This window comes from Centroberyx gerrardi, chromosome 15 (genome assembly GCF_048128805.1).
Source record: "Centroberyx gerrardi isolate f3 chromosome 15, fCenGer3.hap1.cur.20231027, whole genome shotgun sequence".
Classification (NCBI taxonomy): Eukaryota; Metazoa; Chordata; class Actinopteri; order Beryciformes; family Berycidae; genus Centroberyx; species Centroberyx gerrardi.
In genome coordinates this window covers 9,118,321-9,143,244 of record NC_136011.1, presented here as the reverse complement: position 1 = coordinate 9,143,244, position 24,924 = coordinate 9,118,321, and the positions used below count along the sequence as shown (strand labels likewise).

Below are 24,924 nucleotides of genomic sequence, written 5' to 3'. Positions count from 1 at the left end.
CCCGCCTCTCGGTGTGTATCCATAAACTCACCCTGTCCCTCTCATGTCTGTCTCTGTGCAGTATGTAGCGGAGTTGCTCCATGATCAGAGCCAGCCCATTGTGTCCACCTGCTCTGCTGCTGATGTTCAGGCTGCCTTCAACACTATCGTTACCCGCATCCAGAGATTGTGAGTCACACACATACACACACACGTTGTTTGAAAGGCGTAAGCCATCGGAAAGTTTTCATCTTCTTGCTCATCATCTCAAAGCGGCCTCGACATGTGTGTTTATCACGGCCCGCTGCCAGAGAATTCCAGGATGCAGTCACTCACATCTGCTGAAGTGCTCCCTGTCTGTGAACTCGTTCTCTCAGAATGTGCCCTTTTCCCCTGTTCGAGACTGAGTTTCAGTCCTCGCTCTCTCTCTCTCTCTCTCTCTCTCTCTCTCGGATCCATCCACTCGGCTGCCATCTCCTCAGGAAGTCGTGTCAGTGGGAGACGAGGCTGCCTCAGTCTGCCGTGCCTCTTCTGTCAAGTCTGTTTCTCTTTAATCCAGCCGAACAGCGAGTTTTCCACTCTTTACACACCTGCTCCTCAGTCAACCTGTTTACTCCAGCTGGGGCCATGTCATGTAGAGCCATACACTCCTCTGATGTTAACACGCTCGCTCAGTGCTGTCACTGCTTTAGCTGAGCAGGGTTTTTCCTGCATAGGGAACGGAATGGCATAGGGTGAGTTTTTGAAAGCCAGTAATCTCAGCACCTCGCAAAGAAAACGTTGAGTCATTGGTATTGAACAAACCTATCAAAACCCCACAGATATATTATGGTCATTTTTGTGCTATGGCACAGTACAACCTTACTTAATGCACATTTAATGTGTTTAATCCCATAGCATTTAGCAACAAATTCAGGCTGTCTGCAGGTCCTGAAAGTCTTAAAATGTCTTGAGTTTGATTGCTTAAATTGAAGGTCTCAAAAGTTATTAAATGCTGTTAAATACAACCTTCAAGTCTTAAATTCAGTTTTAGAGGTCTTAAGTATGTTGCAGCTTCTTGGTGTGCTGTTTTTCTCGTGCATCTGTTGTTGCTTTTTATGCCTCCGCGCCGGCGACAGCCGTGGTCGGAGGCATTATGTTTTCGGGTTGTTTGTCTGTCCGTCCGTCCGTCCGTCCCATTCTCGTGAACGCAATATCTCAGGAATGCCTTGAGGGAATTTCTTCAAATTTGGCACAAACGTCCACTTGGACTCAAGGATGAACTGATTAGATTTTGGTGGTCAAAGGTCAAGGTCACTGTGACCTCACGTCCGTCCCATTCTCATGAACGCGATATCTCAGGAACGCCTGGAGGGAATTTCATTACATCTGGCACAAACGTCCACTTGGACTCAAGGATGAACTGATTAGAATTTGGTGGTCAAAGGTCAAGGTCACTGTGACCTCACAAAAGACGTTTTTGGCCATAACTCAAGGATTCATACGCTAATTATGACAAAATTTCACACAAATGTCTAATAGGATAATATGATGAAGTGATGACATTTTATATCCAAAAGTTTAAAGGTCAACTTCACTGTGACATAATGTTTTGCTTACCACTGTAGCTGAGAAAACGATCTTGGGTCATTCTACAAAAACGGTGGAAGTGCTGTCACTTACTTTTGCAGACACCAAAATCCTTTAAGTTGACCTAATAATCACATTAATTATATATGTTCAATAAATAAAGACTGTCCTTGCAATGATAAAACAAAGTTTATTGGCGGAGGCATACAACCGCGAGGCGATTATTTCTAGTTTCCCCATCTTCCTATTCAATTCAGTGACAAAATCAGTCTTATATTTCATTTTAACTGACTTAGCTTTAACTTGATGAAACTTGCAGATACCTCGAAATTGGTACAGCAAGTGCCACTAATATGCAAATTAATATAGGACATCATCTGGCCCTCACAACAGGGGTACCGGCAAAGACTCATTTTAAGCCAGGAAAAACCCTGCTGAGGCGTAAACCTTTGTCTCAGACATTCACATTTTCTCTTTTCTCTCTCACACTCTCTCTGACACTCTCTCTCTTCCTGTCACAATCTAAATCTCATTCTCACTTGCTCATTCCCTATCTCCTTATTACAACCCTTGCAGCTGTAACTGCAATGCACAGACACCGCCGACGATCAAGGTGGCGGTGGCAGGCGACCAGAGCTACCTGAGCACCATCCTGAGGTTCTTTGTGGAGCAGCTGGCCAACAAGACACCCGACTGGCTCAGTTACATACGCTTCCTGGTCATCCCTATAGGTAAGGCATCTGGGCTTAGCACAAACCTTACTGCAAATACCAGTTATTGACTAGCTCGCCAAATATTTCCAGCATTGTTTTATACCTGAACTTAGTGGAAATCTATTGTTCTCCATTCATGCATAGGTTCTCATCCCCTGGCCAAGTACGTGGCCTCCTTTGACAGCAGGTTCAACAGTATCTTTATGGACACTGCATGGAGGGAGCTGTTCTGCAGGACGGAACGGCCCGCCTCAGGTAGGACCGAGCTCATGTTCTTCAGTGATGCACAGCTCTGGTGTCCAGCTATAAAGCAAGTCTGCGCGTCTAATGTTCACCCACCATGAACGAGAAAGAGATGGGGGTCAGAGCACGGGTCAGAGGGTGGTGGATGGGGAAGATGAGATTTGGTCCAATTGCGAGAGACAGCTGCAGCCTGCTTTGCCCTTGCGAATGGCTCCGTGTCATCGCACCGCTCCTCCGCCCTATAAACCGTCCGGAGCTGCTTGTTGAAGGAAGCGCTCATCCAAACTCCCAGACCACCGCGCTGTCAGAGCTCCGATTCAAACATTTACCACAAGGGCTGTCGAACTCTATCACAAGTACGTCAGTCCCACTGAAAACTTCACATGACATTGCAGGGTGGATACGTCATTGTGGAAAACAAACATTATGCTGAGGTCCCACACCTTGTTTTCTTTGTGTTTTCTCACTTAATTCGTATGAATTGTGGTTTTCAGCTAGAAACTTCAGTTCATTACTCTTTGCCATCTGGCAGCCAGTAAATTAATGAATAAAATGTAGGCTTAATCAAAATGGGAGAAAATGAGACATTCAGTTTTGTAATTGCCTTATTATAGGACTATTTTTATAGAAGTGAAGCATTATTTTAATTAGGTTTCAATTAACTTGACACCCTCATGCAGTTTGCACACCCACATGCAGGGTAATTGTTGGCTCTCACACACACATGCACACACAAACGTCTATGCTCAAGCCTCTCTCTCCACACACCTCCTCAGTTCTCACTTGTTGTGCCAAAAAGAGCCTAGAAATCTTCACCCAACCTTACTTTCTAATTCACTTGGTAAAATATTACTCACCATAGACACAGTCCCACATACCATATTGAATCATCTCAAAACCAAGTCACAAGGAAAAGTGAAAGATGGCTAGATTAAAAACATACTGGTTCTCTCCTCAATGGCCTATTCATGTTTTTTTCTTTGACGTTACCTGTCAGCACAACACTCAACCCTCTGAGTGCTTGCTTTCAGAGGGAGAGGCACATTCAGTTGCAGAGAAGCAGTGGGTCAAAATGAATTGACAACCAAAATCAGTCTGTGTTTCCACCCTCTTAAAATGTCAAAACATCTAGAAATGTACGCCAGGCAGAATGTGGCCCACAGGCCTTGTGTTTGACACACAATCCTGTGTGTCCTATGGTTGACCTCACCCATGTCTGATTCGAATGACATTTTACACTCAACACACAGACACCCCCCACACACACGATTCAGTGGAATGTGAATGATTAACGCACACGGTCCTCTAGCGCTCTACTGTAAGAATTAGCATTTGCATCAATTTGCTTGCATCTTGTTAGTCGGACAATCAATGCCCAACACTGTGCAGGAAAAGCAGGGTGCTTACCGTTGTTTCTCTCTGTTCCCGGCAGATAACATAGATGTAGCAGGACGAGTTGTTCAGTATCTGGCGGGTGCCAACGTGTCCCACCAGTTCCCCATCTCAGAAGCTATGCTCACCTACAAACAGAAGAGGTAAAGTAACTTTGATTATATGACTTTATGCATTCTCAGGTCTGTTTGTGTGCCTGTGTGTACGCATGTATGGGTTTGTTCTCTTGAAGCATGTCTCTGTGTTGGAATGGTCTTTAACTTGTGGCACTGATGTTAATGTTCCTCTGTGTTCTCTAGTTAAAATATAGTCTCAGGAAGAAAAATGGCTACGACTGCTCAGCCCATCCTCAGGACTTGATCGCTGTATCAAGTGAATACAGATTAAATTGCATGGGGAAAATATACAGATGCATATGCATGCAAACACACACCCACATATAGGCACATACAGTAATAAACACACTCTCACAGATTGCTGTGATGTGTGATAGTGTACCCTCAGTTAGTTCATTTCCTCAGTAGAGCTGCTGTTTACTCTGACACAGAGGTCTGCTTCCTGACCTGAGCCTGACAGGCAGGTTTGGGCCCGTTTCGGATTCACTTTTTAGCTGCGACCAGCAGCTCTATAGCTCGCTCTGTCGGTCGGTCGGTCGGTCAGTTGGTTGGTCCACAAACATTTCCCCAAGCGCGTACGCATGCATGTACGTGGTCGCAGCTATTGCGAATTCGCGCTTGTTAATAAATAGGTCCGACTCGAGTGGGGCTAGGGCTTCAGTTTCAGGTCAGTGCAGACCTCTGCTTTGACGAGGTCTGACAAGAACCCGCCAACAGACACACGCACAAACACAGACGCACTCCTGTTGGTTTCGCAGCGTTTAAACGAACTGCCCGTTGCCTCCGTGTGTTAGTTTGCTTGTTTTCTTTGAGGTTTGACTGAACCCTTCCCCTCTCTGTCAGAGTGGCTTCCTAGTGGTCAGAAGGTACTTAATACGACACACAATTTAACACTGTTGCATTCCTTCTTCCCCCTTTCCCTTTGGTTTGCATTCAAGGAAGAGAAGTTTGTATTTTGATTTTTACATCAGGTATCTAATTCAACTCTTGTTTTCTGCCCTCCTTATTTTCTCTCCTCCATTTGGCTTGAGCTTCTTGCTGTGTCTAACATTTCCCTTTTCACACTCGATACTCACTGTAACCTCACTTTGCACTATCCCAACTTGTGTCCTTGGTTTGGTGTGACTTTGATTCTTACTCTCAGTCCTCTGTGTTGTTGCTGTGAAGATATGCCTAACAACCTTAAAAACAACCCCAGCTATTCATGGTATTGATGGCTCTTTGAGAGTAGTCGAAGAACCAGGCAAAACTGGAATGTATGTTTGATTTTCTGGCAGCACAAACATCCAGCAATATCAATATCATCACCGATAATAAATGAATGGAAGGCTTTGGTGCAACTGCAAGATGTTTCAAATTTTGGGCAAAATCATCTGCATTTAGATTAAGATACAAGCAAGCAAACCAGTAAAAGTGTCATTGCTGATTGCTTGATTTAAAGGTGAGCTGACCAAGAAAAATGTCATGGTTGCCCCATGACTCCCATTCTTTTAGCATTAGTGGTGGCTACATTTACAACTACCAGAAAACAAAACCATGTACCCAATGTTATTGATGTCTTGGACTACTGTCAGGTCAGAGAAATATTTAAATATGAGTCAAAGGAATTAAAATTCAAGCTTGCATTATGCTTTATCATACTAATTATGCTCTATTATACAATTTTTTCAATGGTAATGCAGAGTCATGTTGGTGTCCCAAACACTTATACAGTACATTTAGTTTACCTGACGGTGGTATGCTAACTGTATTTCAAGCTTGGCGACAGCAGTGATCTTCCTCGAGCGTGTTTTTGTTTTTTGGGGTTTTTTTCAGTGCAGGTGATTGCAGTGAAATGCACAGTATAAATCTTAATCCCTTCAGATGGCACAGGAACAAAGGGACAGTCAGTGCTCAGTAGAGCCCTAGTATGTGGAAAAGGTCACGGCTGTTCAGTCCTTCAGTGCTCGACACTTAGCAACAGCCACAGTTTGCTTCCTGACTCCTAACAGCCACACGGTTACAACCACTGGACCCAAGCTAACTATTACTGTTGTTCCCATATCTAAAAAAAATAATAATCCCAACCCTGTCCTTCTTAAAGAGGGACGGTGTCTTATTTTGGTTGTAAGGAGCGGTCCTTTCATTCATCTCATTGTAGCGTGACCCCAGAATAACCCCATTCCACCCAGCCAGTCATGTGCCATCTCCACTGCGATGGGACATGGTGTAGGCCATGCAAAGGCCATCATCCTTCCAGGGCCATTGAGTGTTCATGTGCACCTCTGGAGTGTTGAAGTGTTAAAACCCATCCCCGGCCGGACTCACAGCCCCTCTTCTCTCTCTCTGTCCATAGCCCCGACGAGGACTCCTGTCAGAAATTTGTGCCATTTATCGGGGTAAGGATTTGGTTTACAACAGGATTTGTTTAGGACAACAGATTCATCCTGTTCTTAATTTTGTTGTCTTACTCCGACACCTTTTCCTCTCGCAGGTGGTGAAGGTTGGGATTGTGGAGCACAGCCTCTCAACTTCAGGTAAGGCTCTTTCTGTTTTATACGCATGCTAACTTTCCCAGCAGGTACAAACACACAGATAGTATTATTCTGCCAGGTTACTGCAGTCAAGAGTCTCCATTACCTCAAAGTGTGATGTTATCCACTAATGTGAGCCATTCTCCGCCTACTGCGCAATTGTGAGCGATACAAACAAGTGGATGAGGAACATGGAGGAGGAGTGTCTGTGTGATACATGGGTCAACCCAGCTCTGATGTAGATTAATAGTGAGGATGTTACATGTGTTGAGACAGAAGGGGGAGAATGACCCAGACTTACTGTCTGAAATGCCATGAAATTTGCTCCAAAATGTTGAGATTATCACCAGGGTTGATGTGTTTCAACACAGGCAAGTAATATATACCTTTTTATTTATGTATTTATTCACTTTAAAGCCTTGTGAATGACATTCTTTCCTCCCCCCTGCTATGCAGTGGACTCAGATGATGCCATGGGGGGCAATACAAGCATCCTGTCCTCCCCAACGCCCCCGTCGGCTGGTCCGTATGGGAAGGAGATTGGGGGAACGCCCCCTCAGTCTCCCTCTGTCTCCACCGCCCTCTCTGGAGCTGGGTACGACAAGACTCACTTATACTCAACTTTATCTGCCATATACATACAACAAAAGAAACAAATCCTAGTCTTTCAATGGCTGACAATTGAGTAATAAGCTTTGTACCGGTGACAAAACACTGTTTTCTTATCTCACAGTAGTCTTTTTTGCCTTGTGCCTGTAAATGTGAACTGTGTTTGAGCTGGAATCTAAACTCCACCACCTTTTCTTTCGTCTCCAGTTCTCCGTGTTCAGGCGGCGAGGTGATGGGGCTCCAGGTGGACTACTGGACGTGGCAAGGCCCGGAGAAGAAGAGGGAGGGAGAGAAGAGAGACGTGGGACTGAAGAACACGCTGAAGAGTAACTTCCGTTCGCTGCAAGTCAGCCGCCTGCCCTGTGGCGGAGAACTCACCCCTCCACCCAGCATGGCCATGACTGTGGTCACCAAGGAGAAGAACAAGAAAGGTACACAAGGGAATATGACTCCCACACACACACTGTACGAAGGAATGTAAATAAAAATCATGGTATCTAGTAATCATACATTACAAAATGGGGGTATGCATGATGCTTACGTTTTACATTTTAAGGCATTTAGCTGATGCTCATATCCAGTGCAACAGTAGAATACATTTTAATTCCTAGATCCTCAACATTATTAATAAGCAGTGTCTCAAAGCCACAATGTAACTGAAGTAGAGTCCTCACACTGAAAGCTGCTCCCAGGAATATGATAAATATAAATGTATTAACACCTACACAGGTGACATTTCAAGCGCAGTGCTCTTCATCAGACAACAGGCAGTTGAAAACCACCAACTAAAACACACGCACTTCCCTAAAGGGCTGTGTCATTTAACTAGCCACCGGACCCCAAACACATACCACGCATAGTGCCAGCACCACAAAATAGTTGACAGTAAAATATAACCATAATGTCTAAGTGTTAATAAATGTATACACCTTGGGAGCAGCTTTCAGCATGCGGACTCTGCTTTGTGCCATGTTTTCTAATCTGTAATAAATATTCCTGTCTAAGAATGTGCATGTATAATGGAGACATGCTAGGAAAAGGAAGATTTCTTTACCGGGAAAGGGCCACGTACAGAAATAAGGGTGCGAGGAAGAGTGTTTGTTTTTTTGCGTGACTCACTCTCTGCCTCCCTCTACAGTGATTTTCCTCAGCAAGAAGCCCAAGGAGAAAGAGCTGGACTCTAAGAGCCAAGTGATTGACGGTATCAGCAGGTTGATCTGTACAGCCAAGCATCAGCACACTATGCTGAGAGGTGAGGCCAGTCATGGATACACTCACACACACACTGCAGCACAGTTGAGGTGTTCTACTGCCATCTAGTGGACATGCCAAGTACAACAAATCTCTCCTCACGATTACATAGGGTGTCTACTCTTTAATATATTAGTCCAAATTCACAAGCATGAGTTATTGAATTTTTGATGTTCTCTTTGAATTAAATTACCATCCTTTTTGCTCATGTATTACATTACAATCCTTCTCGGTCTTCAGTTTCTATCGACGGAGTGGAGTGGAATGACGTCAAGTTTTTCCAGCTGGCCGCCCAGTGGCCGACTCATGTCAAGCACTTCCCGGTGGGAATCTTCGGCTACACTAAGCCCATGTGACCCCGGCCACCGCCCACTCACCGCCACACTCTCCCCTGCACTTGTCTCACCGAGAGGAGAGGCTACGGAGACGTCGAGGAAACGCCAACTGGCCCCGGCAGTAATAGTTTTCCTGTGGAAACCTTACTGACTCGTAACCACGTGTTCAACACACAATCCAAGTTTCATGTTGTCGATTTGATGTTCTCGATGTTGATGTTGTTGGTTGTTGTTGTTTTTTTACACACTACAAAAAGAACAAGTACTATTTTGTAAGATTTGTGCTGCCACCTCGGAAGTATTTTGAGGTTTTTGACAATTTGCCACATTTCGATAATGGCAGCTGTGTTTGCACTTTGTTTTTGTTAACATTTTATTATTTCTGTGAAATCCTACGTTTATTGTTACTCTATAGACAATGGAGGAGTGTGTTGGTGATGTGCAGTGGTGTGTGTGAGATCGTTTGAGACTGTGTTCGTGTTTGTTGTTGAAAGTTGGAATATTGCTGTGAATCTAGATGGAATCCTTCCCTTCTAACTCAGTGCTCTGTTTTCTTACTTGTCCCTTACTTTATTTTTCTCAAAAGCGTAATTTTTATAGCGAGGAACACATAACATTGTTCTTTCTGCCTTGTTGCTTTTTAGCACACTGTGTACCTAAAGCAAATCGAAAACAATTCAAGCAAGGTATTTTTGAAGGTAGCTATTATGAATGTAGCTATAACGCATTTGTAACATGTAAACAGTTCATCAAATGAATCCTTTGTTCATCAGTGTAAGGAAGTTCTTGTATAGGTGTCAGTATAGATTCATTACCTAAGGCTGGAGGCCTGTAAAGTTATAACCACTTTGAAGCAGGGTAACCTGATACTCAGTATAATGTATTTCAACTCCAACAGCTGAATGCCAAATGTATGAATCCCTTTAGTTGTGACTGCATTCTGTCTATCGTTACAAGGTCCTGATTTGTTTTTTACAATTCATTCCCAGTTGCTGTGTAATTTGGCCTTTTACTCTGACTAGAATAATTAGAGCTTTTACACCACTTATTTGTGAAAAGTGGTCTCGTGTTCAGCTAGGTCACAAAGCAAAGATGTATTGGCTTACTAGAGTGTCCGTGTCACAGACCTGCAGTAACTTATCTATTACTGGATTAGACCACATGTGTAGTGATGTGCCAAAGTCAAGTTTGTATTACAGTCTAACCACCAGAGCTTTCAGCTAGACACGTCTCTTGGCTAAACTTCACACTACGCTGAAAATATACAGAAAATGTATTTGTCGTCAGATCAGTACTGAGAGTACTGAGGGAAAAAAAAAAAGAAACTTCATCAACTTTATACAGTAAAGTGCTCCACATTTGGTCAGATCAGAACACATTATGCATGTAAGTATGCACATCCTAAACAAGCAGTTGCCATTGTGTCCCTTAACACAGCCTCACTGTGGCTGGACATGCAAGTAGTACAAACATAACCTAAACTGTACTGTCATCAGATAGGTAATCCATTCAGTATTGTGTAGGCCTATTTCTGGACATTTAGTAATGAGGATGAGTTGGCCCGACTTGAAACGTGCTTTGACAATACTGTCGAGCGCAGTGCAAGTATTAACTTGTTTTTGAAATGATTTCATGGTGGAAAAAGCGTATGGTTGGAGTGTTGCCAGATGTCCCAAGTCACTGCCTATGTGTGTCTGTGTAGGTGTGATAAATGTTTGATGGTACTCCCTGAATAGTGTTACTTATGTGAACTTTTTGCAATAGGAAACCTTTGGACAAAGGGCCTTCTGTATGAGTTTCTTTGTTGTTGCTTTTTATAAAGTGAAGACTTACAAGCTTTGATAGGCTGGCTTTTTTAGTATTGTATATAAATATACAAGATGTACTATTGTGAATCGCAAATCCCCCCCTCCCCTCGACTAAATTGAAAGCACAAACAATTTAGCTTTGTTTCTCACCTTAAATGCCAAATATATTTCCATAACTCATAATTATGAAGTTGGATTTCTACAATGCAAACACTATTAGATATGTAATTTCTCGTACATTTCTCCCACTGTGTAATGCACTTTCTTATGGTTTTATACACCTTTCAGCTCTAATTGGGACACCCTTTTGGTTTTGAGGTGAAGTGTTAGAATCCATGTTTGAAATATAAACCACTACCTACTAGTTATCAGAAGGCTGTACTTGTTTTCAGTTTGACCCTTTTTCAGTAGGGATGTCATGTTTATGTGGATGGGATTAAGCGCCTTCTGAGGTCTGAGAAACCATCACGGCTCTCTGTTACTTTTTTGTTTTGCCACTCGATGTTGAAAAGCTTCAACAGCCACCACCGTACGTGTCTGCCTGTGACTGTACAGTCGACTTGTCTTTGTTTCCTGGTTTTTGAAGTGTTCGCTCTCTCCTCTCAGCTGGGAGATGACCTGGCCCTCGTGGATTTGTAAAAACCCGGGCTGTGAAGTGCTAGCCGGGCCGGAGTCGCGCGCGGAGGGAACTTGTCATGCGAGTTAGCCCTTTAAAATACAAAAAGGGCGTAATGACAAGTGTATTTCAATGTATTTGACCTCAAGAGTTTTTTGCCCTAAATCTAGAGGTAGCATGGGGGTGTTTTACACGACCGGGTCAATGAGCCGGCACGCTTCACACTTCACACCAACGTTCTCTTCAATCCAACACGGAGCACTGCAGTTAACTTCAACATCACCTAGTTTTTCATGAATGGTCAGACTACAAGTGTTGCAACATGCCGTCTCATTGATCCGGTTACTGGAAATGCCACCCAGTGTCTTTGCACAAACCCTATTTTAAATGACATGACAGTATTTTTAAATTTACCACTAAAAATATGGGTTACTCTGCATGTTTTACTATAGATGTAAATATGTTTTGGATTTTTATATTGTTTTGTTTCTTTCCATGCTCTCACAAGCAGTTGTGTTTAATAAAATTTTTAATCTTCTGTACAAACAGTATTTGTCTTCATTCATACTGCATTCTTATTCTCTTATTCAGTCATTTTATTTTAATGATGACAATTGTAATGACCAAAACAACATTACAAAGCATTGTACAGCTTTTGTCCAGCGATAAAACACAATAGTCTTCAGTCCCAAACATATCCAGAGTCAAGTTGTCAGTGTCTGTTATTTAGCAGAGATGGAGGGCAGGTTGATGTAACTCTTCATCGGGGGCAGAGGTTTGATCTTGCGTCCGGCCCAGCCGCCCTTCCTCTGCCACAAGCCGCTTGAAGGGCGAATGCCGAGCCAGCGGTTGCGTCCGGCTTTGCCAATGATCCGTTTATTGTGGTCGATGTTGGACACGCGACCCACCGTCACCATGCAGGTCTCCAATACCTGTGTGTGTGTCATGACAAAATGTGAGTAAAGACAGCAGAGTTTGGTCTTACATGACATTACATTTTAATCCAAAGAGTCTCACCTGAACCTGCTGCTTTGAAGGAAGCTGGACAATTGCTGTTCCGTTTACTTTCCGGAGCAATACGCCACTTGTGCCTGAAAAAAAACATGAAATGAACCACAATATTACTATTTTGTACTAACCACATTACAAATATCAGGTCACAACAGCTATTACACCGTTCCAAATGTAAAAAGCAATTAGATAAGAATGAGTTGTCGCAGCAGAGAATGGGACATAGCCAAGACAATAGAGTACTGAAGATAATAAGAGTAATCACGCCAACCAAACATACTGAAAATAAGATAATAAGATGCAGTTTCTTCACTGACAGTTACAGGTTGAGGTGGACGTGCAAGTGTGCATCGATAGGTAGAATAGATTAGAAATACTCTAACGACGTCATTGAGACAATTTGTTCTGCAGCTTACAAACAGTTACTTCCTCATTCAACACACAATCATATCACATGGGAGAAGTGGAATCACCTATTAAAATAAAATGCATGTTGTACAATAATACATATTCAGAGTTTCAGTGCTTTGTTGTCATCAACCCTCATCAAGATAAAGTGCACACTATAAAGTGCATGCAATATAACACAAACATGCAAATAACATGACAGGTTACCTGCAGCACGGATGTACTCGGCTCCCTTCCCTGGAAGTATTTCCAGGTTGTTCACCAAGGTGCCCACAGGGAGAGCTCCTAGTCGGTAGGCATCGCCCTCATTGGCTGAGACTGGAAAGTGAAAAACACAAAAGTTACACAGGCCAAAGTTGTCCAGCATCAACCAAAGCTTGGACAAAGCACACACCACTGATCTCAAGTGAAGGAGTTTAACCAAACAAGCTGACAAAATGGCAATTAACTCATACCTGCCATGCGTCCAATAACTCCAGATGTTTTGATGATGTCTCCGACCTGCATGCTCTCTGTAGCGATAATCCATCGCTTTCTGTTGCCTCCAGCTACCAGGGCAATATCTGCAGATCTATTGAGAGCAGCAAAACAGATTGTGAGGACACTGACCTATATTCATGATCTTTTTTAGAGACATTAAAAAAATGTATTGTATTGTCATGTGTGGTGGAAGCTAAGAGGCCTTGATCTCACCTGCATGGGTCGTATCGGACTTCAACAACCTTCTCTTCGAAGATCTGGTCCTCTTTGCCGGGTTCATAGCGAAGCCGCTGGAAGTCGATCCAGCGGTATCTCTGTTTGTGGCCGCCGCCGATGCCGTGTGTCCGTATCCTTCCTGTATGGCAGAGAAAGATCAGCGACCATCTGGAAACTCACTACAGACAGTAATGCAAATACAAACTACTATTATCAACTATTATCAAGGCACTTCTATCTATTTCCGAAGCAAGCATATTTCATTTCTCACCCGAGTGATCTCTGCCTCCTGTCTTTTTCATCCCAATAGGCCTGATAGTGTACTTCTCCCTCTGCTTCCACAGTGTGCGGTTCTGGTCCAAAGACGCTGTTGTGAGGAAGCCTCTGCACTGCCGGACTGTGCTGAACACAGTCACAGGCGGCAGAGACAGCTGAGCGATGGAGATGGCCTGAGTCCTCAGCTTAGTCTGCGCCACTGCCTGGAAACACAGTGAGGAGGACAGCTTGTTTGGTACTTGTGATGGTGTGAGATAATTACTGATCATGATAGTGTCTGTGTCCATGAGATGCACCGTCTACCTGTGAGGACACCAGAGCAGGCTGGGACAGAGACAGGCAGCGTAGAGCCCGAGTCAGACACGACACCGCCATGACACTGTCCTCTTGACAAGGCTGGAGGACAGAGGGAAGGAAAGTTATCAGTTGTTAGTTTAATGGCTTAAAGCTTGGCCGTTTTATCCATCGCCTGGCATGCAACATTAGCCTGGCAGTCTCTCCTCCTTTGACAACTCAGTGGACAGACCGCTATTAACCAGCCAGTCCCTCATCTAATAAATCAAAACTTAACATTCCAATCAAATAATTAAAGTGATCAATAAAACAGCCATCAGGTTTGGAGTAAAACCACTGTTGTATTTCTGGCTGGATTATGCCAATGTTGTCACTGAGGTTAACGTTACTGCCTGTCACAAAACTGACTTGCTAACGCTAGCTTAGCCTGTAGCTAACTAACTAAGGTTAGCGAACTGTGGCCGAATTATTAAACCTGCCTTTTATTTTATTTTGCAGGAAATTCAGCCAAGTTGGTTATTAACCTGGTAAACTAATTCAACTGTCGTCCAGTGTAAATATGACATTAAACCAACCTTTATACTGAAGTTATTTCATCCCAATCCTCTCTTCTGCGTCCTTCACTGTCTTGCACGCTATGTCGCGCACTGATGACGTGTATCCAGACCACAACTCTCCTGTTTTTTCTCTCTGGTATTTTTCTAGCTTCCTGAGATATTCATCTCTCTTCCCTTGTTTACAACCTTAAAGATATGTACGGCATGGCTTTCATATAACGTTATACAACAACCTTTTAATGTTTACAAGCTACGTTTTCCACTGTCTCAACTTTATAACAGTCATTAAAATGCTGTATAGAATTCTGTTTTGGAGTGATACTGTTTGATGAATAGATAATGTGAAAATAATGTTTGATTCAATCTTTCAGACCCCGCAGTTGGAAACAATATTAAGCCTATATATATTATCTATGATTCATTGTATTTCAGAACTACTTCAAACAATTGGATAAAATCTGTCACTGGTGATCATTATTGTATCTCTTGTGGAAAAAGTCAAAGGAATAAAGTTTTGTTTTTCGGACAAGAAAAGCACCAAGAAATGCAAGGCAATGCAATTTATTTAAAAGCTGATAAGGCAGATGGTACAACACACACACACACACACACACACACACACACACACACACACACACACACACACACACACAGTGGTGTCTCTCCACGCCACTGCCACCTAACCGCCAGCAGAGGGAGCCAGAGAGCAGCACAGAGCCGGTATCAGTTGGGATGGAAGCTGATAATGATGCATCCACTGCCAGCTGACTGTAACCTGGAGGAAACACAGCTGATGCCAATCAGCAATCAGACTCTCTGGATACAAGGAGAGCAGGTGTTGGAGGAGAGGGAGAGGACAGGAGGAGAGACAGATGTAACTCCTCCACCCAGAGAGCTGTGGTCTGGAAGGAGGAGAAGCCGTTTTGCATGTTTGCATCACAACAGCAACACAGCAGCGTTACGGCTTCCCCTGCTTCCAGGTCACAGCTCTCTGGGTGGAGGAGTTACATCTGTCTCTCCTCCTGTCCTCTCCTCCAACAACTGCTATCCTTGTATCCAGAGAGAGTCTGATTGCTGATTGGCATCAGCTGTGTTTCCACCAGGTTACAGTCAGCTGGCAGTAGAGGGGGAAGACACCACAATACACACAGACACACTCTCACACATACACACACACACAAAACACCGCCTAGATGTTGGGCTGGTGATTTGTTTTCTTTGCCTTCTTGTCAGCAGGGAGGCCGATCTTTTCCTCCATTTTGCAGCCTTCTCTGAGACGCTTGTTTCGGCGCAGGGGACGCTGGTCTCGCTGCGTCACCCTGGACCTTTTCCTGGACTGAGAGGCGCTCTCTTTTTCCTCTCTCCCTCTCTTTCTGGAAGTCTCACTTTCAGTGTTGGGCTCAGTCTGTCCAGCAGCCTTCTGGCTCAGCGTTTGGTAGAAGTAGCTGCACTCCCCGTGCTCCTCCCAGCTGGCCATCAGGTGTTTTTGGAGGTCCCTGATGGTGATGAAGTGGTCATCACAGGAGCCACATGGGAAGCAGTCCTCGCAGAGCCTCTCGCTGACGGCCAGTACACTCCTGATGCAGATGTGCTCAGTGCCGGGCTGCTGGAGCTTCATCCTGAGACTCTCAGTGCTGAGAGCTGCTGAGGACCCAACTGGAGAAACACAGCAGGCAGGCGGTTAGAATAACTCCTTATTATATTCAGCTTAGGGTTAATTGACATCTGATAACATACAACATTATCTGATGACATAGTTAGGTATCTCAGTTTATAAGACAGCACTCTCTAGCATCCAACCATGGAAGCTCCAATTGCACCACATCTGTCCTTTAAAAACACGTCAGTTCAAGACCTGGAGCCAGAGGGCCGTAAGTAAAAACTTTGTCGCCACTGATTTGAAGTGATTTTGTATGGGGGAAAAAACAAAACAAAACATCAACACTATAAATAAGCCATTTTTCTGTTTGACTTCTCTGTACTGGAGTGGCTGAATGTTTAGAGTAATGCGATGAACAGACAGTGAGGGGTGGAGCTTCCTGGAGAGTCAGTGGTAGTATTGTATTTGTGATGTTGTGGGTTTTAATCTGGATCTGGATCTGGATCTCATAACCTTTGATGCAAGCCTTTGCTCGTCTTTCTGTCCCGCTTCGTTACTGCGACTCATCTGATGAAGCAGAAATGACATAAAAATCAAAAGTGTAGAAGGTATTTACTTTGTTGCTGCTCACTGGAATCATTTTATTATTCACTCTCATCAGGTGTAGTCAAAATTCACCATGAATCAGTATTTGAAATATAGATTTAGGGCTTTATATTCCTTACAGAACATAGTCTTATGTCCTGTTCCATCTTCCTGGGATCCCAATGGGACCTTCGAAACGTTGTCAATTTAACTAAATGAAATTTATTTGGAGCATTCAACACGAGTTGCGAGCCATTACTCTACAAACTGTTCCATCTTCTGCCATCATCTCCTGCTCAATACTTGGCTCTTCGTCTCCTTCCTCTCATTTGCTCTGCGGGTTTCAAGTTAAGAAAAGTTTGTAACTTTTGTGATACACTAAAGGAGAAATTTGCCTTTCTGCTTGCTTCCCTTCACAGGGAGGTCAAAGGTCAGGGGCTTGAATCCCTTCTGGTTGAAAAATGGTCTTCCTACTCATTGTGCCCTCCTTGTTGAGTGTGGAAGTGTCTGTCCACCAGTTTCCTGCTTTCCATGAGGAAAAGGCATCTTGAGTTCTGTTGAGGGTGTTTAGGGTGCTATTGCTGCCTTCACAAATCTTAGTTTCACATCTTTCCTGTGTTGTCCACAAATATTAAGCTAATGAATCTGTAAAGCTCCTCAAATACATTGTTCTCCATGTTGATTGTTGTGTGTGTGTGTGTGTGTGTGTGTGTGTGTGTGTGTGTGTGTGTGTGTGTGTGTGTGTGTGTGTGCGCGCGCGTGTGTGCGTGTGTGTGTGTGTGTGTGTGAGAAAGTCATTAATTCGTTGAAAAGCAGTTAATGGCACAGACTTGGTCAGAAAGGCCTATATACAGTATATACTGTACTTCTGTATGGCGTCTAAAGTCTATGGCTTAATCCTTCTGAAATCATTTTTCAGTGCTTTGCTTGGACAAATTAGACTAATGAGGGAATGGACTGCACAAGTATTGTAGCCTGATAATCATGAGCTTGAGTTGTTTCAAAATTCATGAAGCTGTTTTCCTGGTTTAGCCTATGGGCCATTATGCCAGTGTAGAAACTAAGCTTAAGAAAGAATGTTGCCTGAATAGGGAGAGGGGCGAGGAAAATCTGTCTGATTAATTATTGTCCAACAGACTGGGATAAAGCCTATTCTTAACAAGATAAGTAAATCCAGAAAATTTAAATTAAAAGTTGAATAAATATTTTACTGTTTACAATTTGACCACCAGATGTCACCATTTGCTCTCTGCCATGCTTTCCTGTGGGGAAAAAATAAATGGGTGGGGAGGGAGGGGGGTTATAAAAATGTAATGCTTCCTCACATCTCCTGTAGTAGCCTACCTGGACATTTAAAAACTGGACAGGGTGTCAACTCACTAAATCCTTCATCCAATGTTATTTGCCACGAAAACTTCCAAACCTGCTTATATTGAATACATGTCTGGGGACAAAGTGGACTGATGACTGACAAGATGTTATCATATGATCAGTGTGATTGACTATTAGACTCTAGGACACCAAGCTATCATGCACACACACACACACACACACACACACACACACACACACACACACACACACACACACACACACACACACACACACACACACACATCTTAGAGAGAACACTGGCCACCCATGGGTGCTCCTCTGATGTGATTTATTTTTCGACATGGCTTCCAAATAGATGTCTGACTTGATCTGTGCTCTCTCATATAATGATGAAAGCAAACAACTCAAAGTTCAATTTTGGACTCAGGCTTAGGAATGGAAAGTGCCGCTCCTTGCCATACCCAACTGACTCCCATGAAGTCGGAACACTCTTTGGCTTAAAGTATGTCGAAGTACAGTCCACAGTTTTGAATAATAATTATAATAGTAGGCTAATAATAATATAAGCGGCGACAACAAAACATGACGTCACTCTACATCAACTCAGGCGCAGAGGCTGCTGGGAGAACCTTGTTGGAGACATTTTGGATTTAAAGGGGCTGAGCTAGCCGTCAGTCCTAGCTCTCGGTAAGTGTTATATTTACACGAATATATCAGTGTTTGAAGCCTGTACCTGACAGTGTCATTACCAATTGTGTCAAGATAAGCCGTCACTTCTAGACGTTATCGGGGCGGCGGTTTGGACGTTGGGAACTCGTAGCAAATAGGGAGTGGTAATGCTAGCTCGTTAGCTGAAGCTAGCTAGCAGTCGCTGACGGGACCGCAAAAAACGGACCAACAAGCAGGCTTTTTCGTGCTTTTCGGAGGAGATGGTGTAAATTATCGAGCCCTCTTCCAGGACAATCTAGTAGTAATTCTTATTGAGTCTCGGATGAGGTGAAGGCTCGTCAAATCTGGCTTTACGGTTAGCCATTAAATCTAAAATTAAATCATAATGAAATTGTACGTGCGAGTCTGATGATCAGTACTTTCTGATGCGGTTAAGCAGATCACCTGATCTGTCGTTTCGTGCTTTCAAACTGAGGTAAAAATGTTCACCTTTTGAAGAATCCCTTTCTGTGTTTAATGCATGCAAATGTGCTGCAGAGTCATTCACATTCATCGCAATTTCAAATCAAATCTGTCTTGTACTGTCTTTCTGTTTTTTACTTGAATTTATTGTCATTGATGATATTCCATAGTAGGAGCTTGTCCAGTCCAGAGAGAGCAATTCTGTAGTGTACTAATAGTTTTCATACTTTCTAGTCAATTCTCTTTAAGTCAGAGAGATGCTCTACTACATCAGTAACCACACACAGGCAGGCCTATTCAGCCAGCTATACGTGAGGAAATAACCCCTCTAGCAGCTGGTTTCACTGGGGTGATGGATGATTTTGGACAGTGTCATTGGCACTTCCCTCCTAGCTGTCCCATGTCCTGCCACACCCTCCTTGTTGGCTGGCGCTCCTTTGTGTCTGGTACGGCCAGTGAGTAGGGTTGCTGTGTGTGCAGGAAACAGAGGAAGATGGAATGATCTGGTGGTGTTCAGCTTCATCAAGTGGACAGGAAATGCATCTCTGGGGAGATGGCACAGAGGACCAGTAGGCCTGTTGATCCACTGCAGTCTGTCTTTCTACATTTCCTAAAAATAGTCAAGGATCAACATCAACCACACCCTTTCTGGAGAAAGCTCTGTGCCCAGAGTCTGTGCCATGTTATGCACTTGCTCATTAATAATTAATTAATTCAGTTTATTTATTTATTTATTTTTACTTCTTTTATGACTTTTCTTAGAAGCAGCTTTCAGTTCTGGCAAATTCAGTGGCCAAGGGATGATGTTAGTTTAGCGTTTCGTGTTTGGTAAGGTGGTCGGAGAAATATTTTGACTGCCACAGCAACTGCAAAGAAAAAATGGCAGCTACTCAGCTATCTCAATTCATGAACACAGTTTCTGTTCTGTCCTAAAGGCAGAGAGCTGCAGTGTGCTATTGCACTTGGCAGTACCAAGTGCACTGCTATGCCATTTCAGGGTGACTCAGTTCATCCCCTCTCTTCTGAGATCACAGTGGACTTGGGGATGATTATATGCAATGATGGTAGGGTGGGATTAGGAGAGAAATGAGTTTCCAGTGCTGATCGTGAGAAAAAATCTGTTTGACTTTTGGTGACTGAGTGATGATGGTGTTGGCCAAAGGGGAGATATGATGTAATGCGAGGGTCATGGGCACCCTGGAGATGGACACTAATGAGGACGGAGCGGGGCTCTGGCAACTAGGAGGGGACAGGCTAAGATGGCAGAGGGAGGCTCCTGGTTTCCACTGCGAACCACACACTGCTCAGAGGGGAATGAACCAGTTTGTTGTGTGTGTCCTTCATAACGTTGGTTTCTCCTCTGTCACGTCACATCACTGCTCTGTATTCGGCTTGTAGGTTAGGGTTGCGATGTTCAGCGGTAATTGCTGCATTATGGTATAACCTTTGAACCCCTTTTAAACCTGAGTCATCTTACTTGTCCATAAACTTCACTTCCTGATCCATCTCGCCAAAACAAAGGCAAATTTAGACTTGGCTGTTGAATTGTTTTGAAGTAAAAAATTAAACATAAGCAGGATTCTCATGTTATTCCTGTGATCTTGGACAGTCAAGGTTCGAAGAAGTCTCTGCTGAAGCTAAACCGACTTTGCGGACATAGTGACAGTACCAAGGGTGATATTCTTGTCAACGCTATTATGAATTCAAGCTCATTTTGGTGTAAAATGTGACACAAGTGTTATACGACAAACAAACCAAGCCTCTTATAATGTCAATGCAGCTGCTCCAGTAAGTATTGCATGATGGCACAGTCTAGGTTCTCTGGGTCCTAGCATTGGGAGTGAGTTGTCAGCAAATATTGATTCAAATGCTCAGGATCATGGAAATAAATTAATTCTGTTTTAGGAGGGATTTTCCCTTTTCAAAAAGCTCATACAGCAGGGCTGACATTGTCGCTCTAGTCGAGTGTTTACCCACAGGTCGCTGTTTGACTTGTGATTGGCTTAGGCAAATTCCAACCCATATTTTCTCACTTTATCATGTTATCAGAAACTGGTTGCTGACTGCACTGCCGTCAAACCATGAAGGTCACCCCAGAGTTTTTCTGTATGACATGATGTGCACCTAGCCTTGTATGAATGGCCATCGGCCATCAATGTATAACCTGTTATATTATTATCTCCTGTCATGATGTGTGTGCCGTTTGGTCCACTCGACCTGTCTCTATCACTTTGTGACCATTTGCTGGACCTCACAAGGGAAATGGTTATTCTTGGGGTTAGAAATGGAGTTAGCTAAGGCATTTGCCACTTAAGGCTAAAATGAGGATAAGGGTTCATGCAAGTAAATGGAATATTTTCACATAATAACACAAAACTGGGTTTTTAACCCTCCACAATGTTTTGTGCACACAGCCATGGCGGCATGTGAAAACTCCTTTTGAGCTTGCAGATAGTGTCATTATGCCAATTCCTTTGTGTCTGATGACTGTAGAGAAGCAGTGTCTAGATCAGGATGGCTCCCTCCCCCCGTCCGACCTGCTCCTCTGCTCTGCTCTCCTCTGCTCTCCTCTGCTCTCCTCGCGCTGTGGGCGGGGCCGCTCCCTGATGGGCGCCCTGAGCTGATGTTGGCTGTTCTGACGGAGCAGTGGGAAGGTCACCATCCTGCAGGCAGCTCCCGTTCTCCTCTCCTCTACATTGGCACTTATCACGCTCACTCCTGTCCTGTTTAATCGCCTGTTTCATTCTGAAGGGTTTTTTTTTTTTTTTCATTTTAAGGAGAATCTCTTTGGATTAGCAAAGCCATTTTATGATGCACTTTACTGGAGTGTAGCGTGATTGCTGGAGGAGGAGACATTATTTCATCAGCTTTTCTCCGTGCCAAACTATGAGTCTATGATCTGCCACTGAAACTGAGGTTAGTTTTCTGGTCCAGCAAGCCGTAGTAGTTGGAAACATGGCTAGTGTGAATGATGGATGGCTTAGTCCTTCAGCAGGCGTTCAGTGGGTTTGCTTAGGGATGTAAGCATTCTCAATTGGACTCTCGGGAGTCTTAATTTGCCCCTCTCATTCCTATTTTGACAACTGAGATTTTTCTCGGATGGAAACCATTTTGCTTATACCAGGAATACCAGGAAAGTTTTTTTTCCTAATGATCTTTATTTGTATAAGGATGACACTCTTAATACATGCTAATGGTTCTAGATTGCAACTTGATTCTGATAAGCTACATTTTGTGAAATGAGAGGCATAATCATCAGTTATGCACCACTCCGTATCTATGTTATGTATGTATTAACTTGGTAGGTCAAATGGTTACAGGCTCGTCTAGGCATACAGATTTATTACCTCCGCCAAGGAGGTTATGTTTTCGGTGCCGTTTGATTGTTTGTCTGTTAGCAGGATTACGGAAAAGCTACTGGCCCGATTTTCATGAAACTTCGTGGAAGGGTGTAGCATGGGCCAAGGAAGAACCCATTAAATTTTGGAGCGGATCCGGATCCGACTCACGAACAAGCAATAATAGCACGAACCTTGGCGGAGGTCTGCGCTCTCCGAGTGCCCTTCTAGTTTTAAATGGTTTCGTCTTGTTGACCTGCTATTTGCTGTTTGCTCACATTAACAAGTGAGCCAGCCACATTACTTTTTACATTACGTCTGCTAGCTATCTCGCTGCTACTTAAGTTAGGCTAAAACTTAATCAGGTGCACAACCCTGCACCTGATTATGAGGACATTTGGATGAAAGCCTAAACCTGGCAAATATGTAATATTGCATAGTGTAATATATAACTTTTATATGTGAATGCATATTTTGTGTCCTTTGATATTTTATGTATTATCAGACAAAAACCACCAGGGCTCATATCAGCAATGTAAGAGAAATTCATATTCATTCCTTCAAGAACTAGGGCAAGTACCTAGACTGTCTTGTTACTTCATTTTATTATGCTGTTATGATGCTTTTATTTTCACCTGATGCTGTCTCTACTTTGTTTATTTGCACATGCATTTGATGAAACACAGAAGAAAGAAAGAAATTAAGATTAAAGATTAATTCAAGATCCGCCTTTTTCAAGAAAAACTAACAGGTCTGTTGGACTTTAAAACTCTTTAAAGACTTGGAAAATATTAACTAGCTCTCTGAAGAATGTAGAAGTCCTGTTTGTTTGGTGTACCAAGGCTAGACCATAGAGATATAACAGTTCAATTCAATTCACCCTTCAATTCAACTGTTATATCTCTATGGGCTAGACTATCTGTTCCTCTCCCAAATAGCATGAAAATACTTCTTCTCTTTGCTAACCCATATTCCTAAGACACGGAATACCCTGCCACCAATGTAGCTGAGTTAGTGAGTCCTTTCATCCACAGCAGTGTTAAACCGCTGAGTGACTGTTTAGGGTAATAAGCTGTCTAAATTGTGAATACACTTGATCTTTCAAAGAGCTCATAAATATTATATCATAAAAATGCTAACCCAAAGCAGCTAAGAGCTTTGGTGCCAGACCTCATCAGGAAGAAATATAAGCTTAAGTGGCAAAGCAAAGTCCTCTGTCTGTCTGAGATATTTCCATGCCAGGTTAGGGTCTTCCAGTCCCCCTCTCACTCTACTTAGGGGTGGCTCTCAAAACCCCCTTTGTGTACTATTTGAACTGTATGTATTAACACTGTTTGTGTTGTAGCGGTTGTTTTCAAAATCCACCCTCCTATAGCTTGGCTCTCAGATTAGACATTCCAAAAGCAAGTGGCCTAGCTTAATATCATATTTAGTTTGTTTTATCACATGCTCAGGCTTGTGTTTGACTGTGTACAGCATGTAATTTCAAATTTTATCTAGAACTATCACCTCTTTGACCATGCAATTGAGAGTTCAGCATTTGAGGCATTTGAATTAGCTTTCATGTAAATGTAGCAAGTTTCACTATTTTCCTGTCGCACTTTCCTTCAATACAGCATGGCTTTCAGTTATTTGTGCTCGGTCTTTCTTTAATGCAGCTCTCCCAAAAACATGCTCGCTCTTGTCTGCTGACTAGCTTTACTGTGAAGTGCAGTTATGCATGCTCGCAACTGCTGACTGGAAGCCTCCTGTTCATTTTCTGGTTGGCATACCTTGGATATGCGCATACCATGGCCACAGCACTCAAACGTCCACATTTCTGGGTATTAATGAGTTTTCACCAGACATAAATGTGTTTTTTTTCATGTTTTTGAGTTTAATGCTTGCTTGATTTTATTAGTACTAGTTTTCAATGCTGGCCTTGTTTTACAAAAATGCAAATATACAAAACGTGGCACTGAACCAGCCCAGGTGATTCATCTATATGAATTGATGTGATTAAATGTTGAGGTACTGTCCACTCATTCAGTTCACAAACGCTTTTCATGTAGGTGTATGTTTAATGATCTGAAAATTGATGAAGTGGTTCACAAATGAAAGAATGTCGGCTACTGTTCATTTGATTGGATCTTTGTCTCAGTGGAATGGGGGCAACTGGTGTTTGTCGCCTTGCTTTTCAGTGTTCTTCTGCTGCCTGTATAAAGAAAGTAGGTAAAGGAAGATTACACATTAAGTGCAATAAAGTACTAAATTGTAGGAGGAGATTGAGGAGAGATGCTAATGTCACCTCTGGGGGCCATAACTAATCTGCTCAGATACAAATCAGTCGGCGTGGTTTTAGCTTTTAACAGCTTTAGCAGAGATGCTACCTACACTAAAGCAGCAAGGCAGTGAGACTTGCGTAGGCCTGCACACTTGCCCTCCCAGGGTTTTTGCATTGAGCATAAAAGCGTCTATCTCCAAAATGTCTTCTTTTTAGCTTCTTTTAACTTTCCCATTGAACACGATGCATTTTTAAAATTCTTCAATGGATTTGAATAAGCAGGTTC

At 43.1% G+C, this 24,924-nt stretch overlaps 3 protein-coding genes across 4 annotated transcripts in view; 2 read left to right on the top strand and 1 right to left on the bottom strand.

Moving 5' to 3' along the window:
* LOC139929630 (phosphofurin acidic cluster sorting protein 2) overlaps positions 1 to 10,559 on the top strand; it is a 48,212-nt gene extending 37,653 nt beyond the window's left edge. Inside the window, exons 15-24 of the mRNA XM_071922578.2 lie at positions 62 to 168; positions 2,125 to 2,279; positions 2,406 to 2,516; positions 3,937 to 4,039; positions 6,348 to 6,390; positions 6,486 to 6,528; positions 6,982 to 7,120; positions 7,342 to 7,565; positions 8,273 to 8,386; positions 8,626 to 10,559. Of these exons, the coding sequence (XP_071778679.1) occupies positions 62 to 168; positions 2,125 to 2,279; positions 2,406 to 2,516; positions 3,937 to 4,039; positions 6,348 to 6,390; positions 6,486 to 6,528; positions 6,982 to 7,120; positions 7,342 to 7,565; positions 8,273 to 8,386; positions 8,626 to 8,741 (1,155 nt within the window). The 3' untranslated portion in view covers positions 8,742 to 10,559. The remainder of the gene's footprint in view (positions 1 to 61; positions 169 to 2,124; positions 2,280 to 2,405; positions 2,517 to 3,936; positions 4,040 to 6,347; positions 6,391 to 6,485; positions 6,529 to 6,981; positions 7,121 to 7,341; positions 7,566 to 8,272; positions 8,387 to 8,625) is intronic.
* Positions 10,560 to 11,725: 1,166 nt separating this feature from the next.
* Positions 11,726 to 14,482, bottom strand: mrpl2 (mitochondrial ribosomal protein L2). The gene is made up of 8 exons (XM_071922579.2): positions 14,405 to 14,482; positions 13,839 to 13,931; positions 13,531 to 13,738; positions 13,257 to 13,398; positions 13,019 to 13,134; positions 12,771 to 12,881; positions 12,162 to 12,235; positions 11,726 to 12,076 (listed from the first exon to the last, which is right to left on the bottom strand). Exons 2-8 carry the CDS (start codon positions 13,908 to 13,910, stop codon positions 11,867 to 11,869), a joined length of 933 nt encoding a protein of 310 aa, XP_071778680.2. The 5' UTR covers positions 13,911 to 13,931; positions 14,405 to 14,482; the 3' UTR covers positions 11,726 to 11,866.
* Positions 14,483 to 18,535: 4,053 nt separating this feature from the next.
* klc1b (kinesin light chain 1b) overlaps positions 18,536 to 24,924 on the top strand; it is a 28,211-nt gene continuing 21,822 nt past the window's right edge. For both annotated transcript variants that reach the window (XM_071922616.2, XM_071922618.2), the window contains exon 1: positions 18,536 to 18,593. The gene's annotated coding sequence lies outside the window, so the exon portion shown is untranslated. The remainder of the gene's footprint in view (positions 18,594 to 24,924) is intronic.

Excerpts from the sequence above, each read along its gene's own strand:
- mrpl2 (XM_071922579.2), bottom strand. The coding sequence starts at position 13,910 with ATGGCGGTGTCGTGTCTGACTCGGGCTCTACGCTGCCTGTCTCTGTCC. Across the intron at positions 13,739-13,838 it reads CTGCTCTGGTGTCCTCACAG|GCAGTGGCGCAGACTAAGCT; the intron begins GTAGACGGTGCA and ends CTGTGTTTCCAG. Across the intron at positions 13,135-13,256 it reads GTCCGATACGACCCATGCAG|ATCTGCAGATATTGCCCTGG; the intron begins GTGAGATCAAGG and ends TGCTCTCAATAG.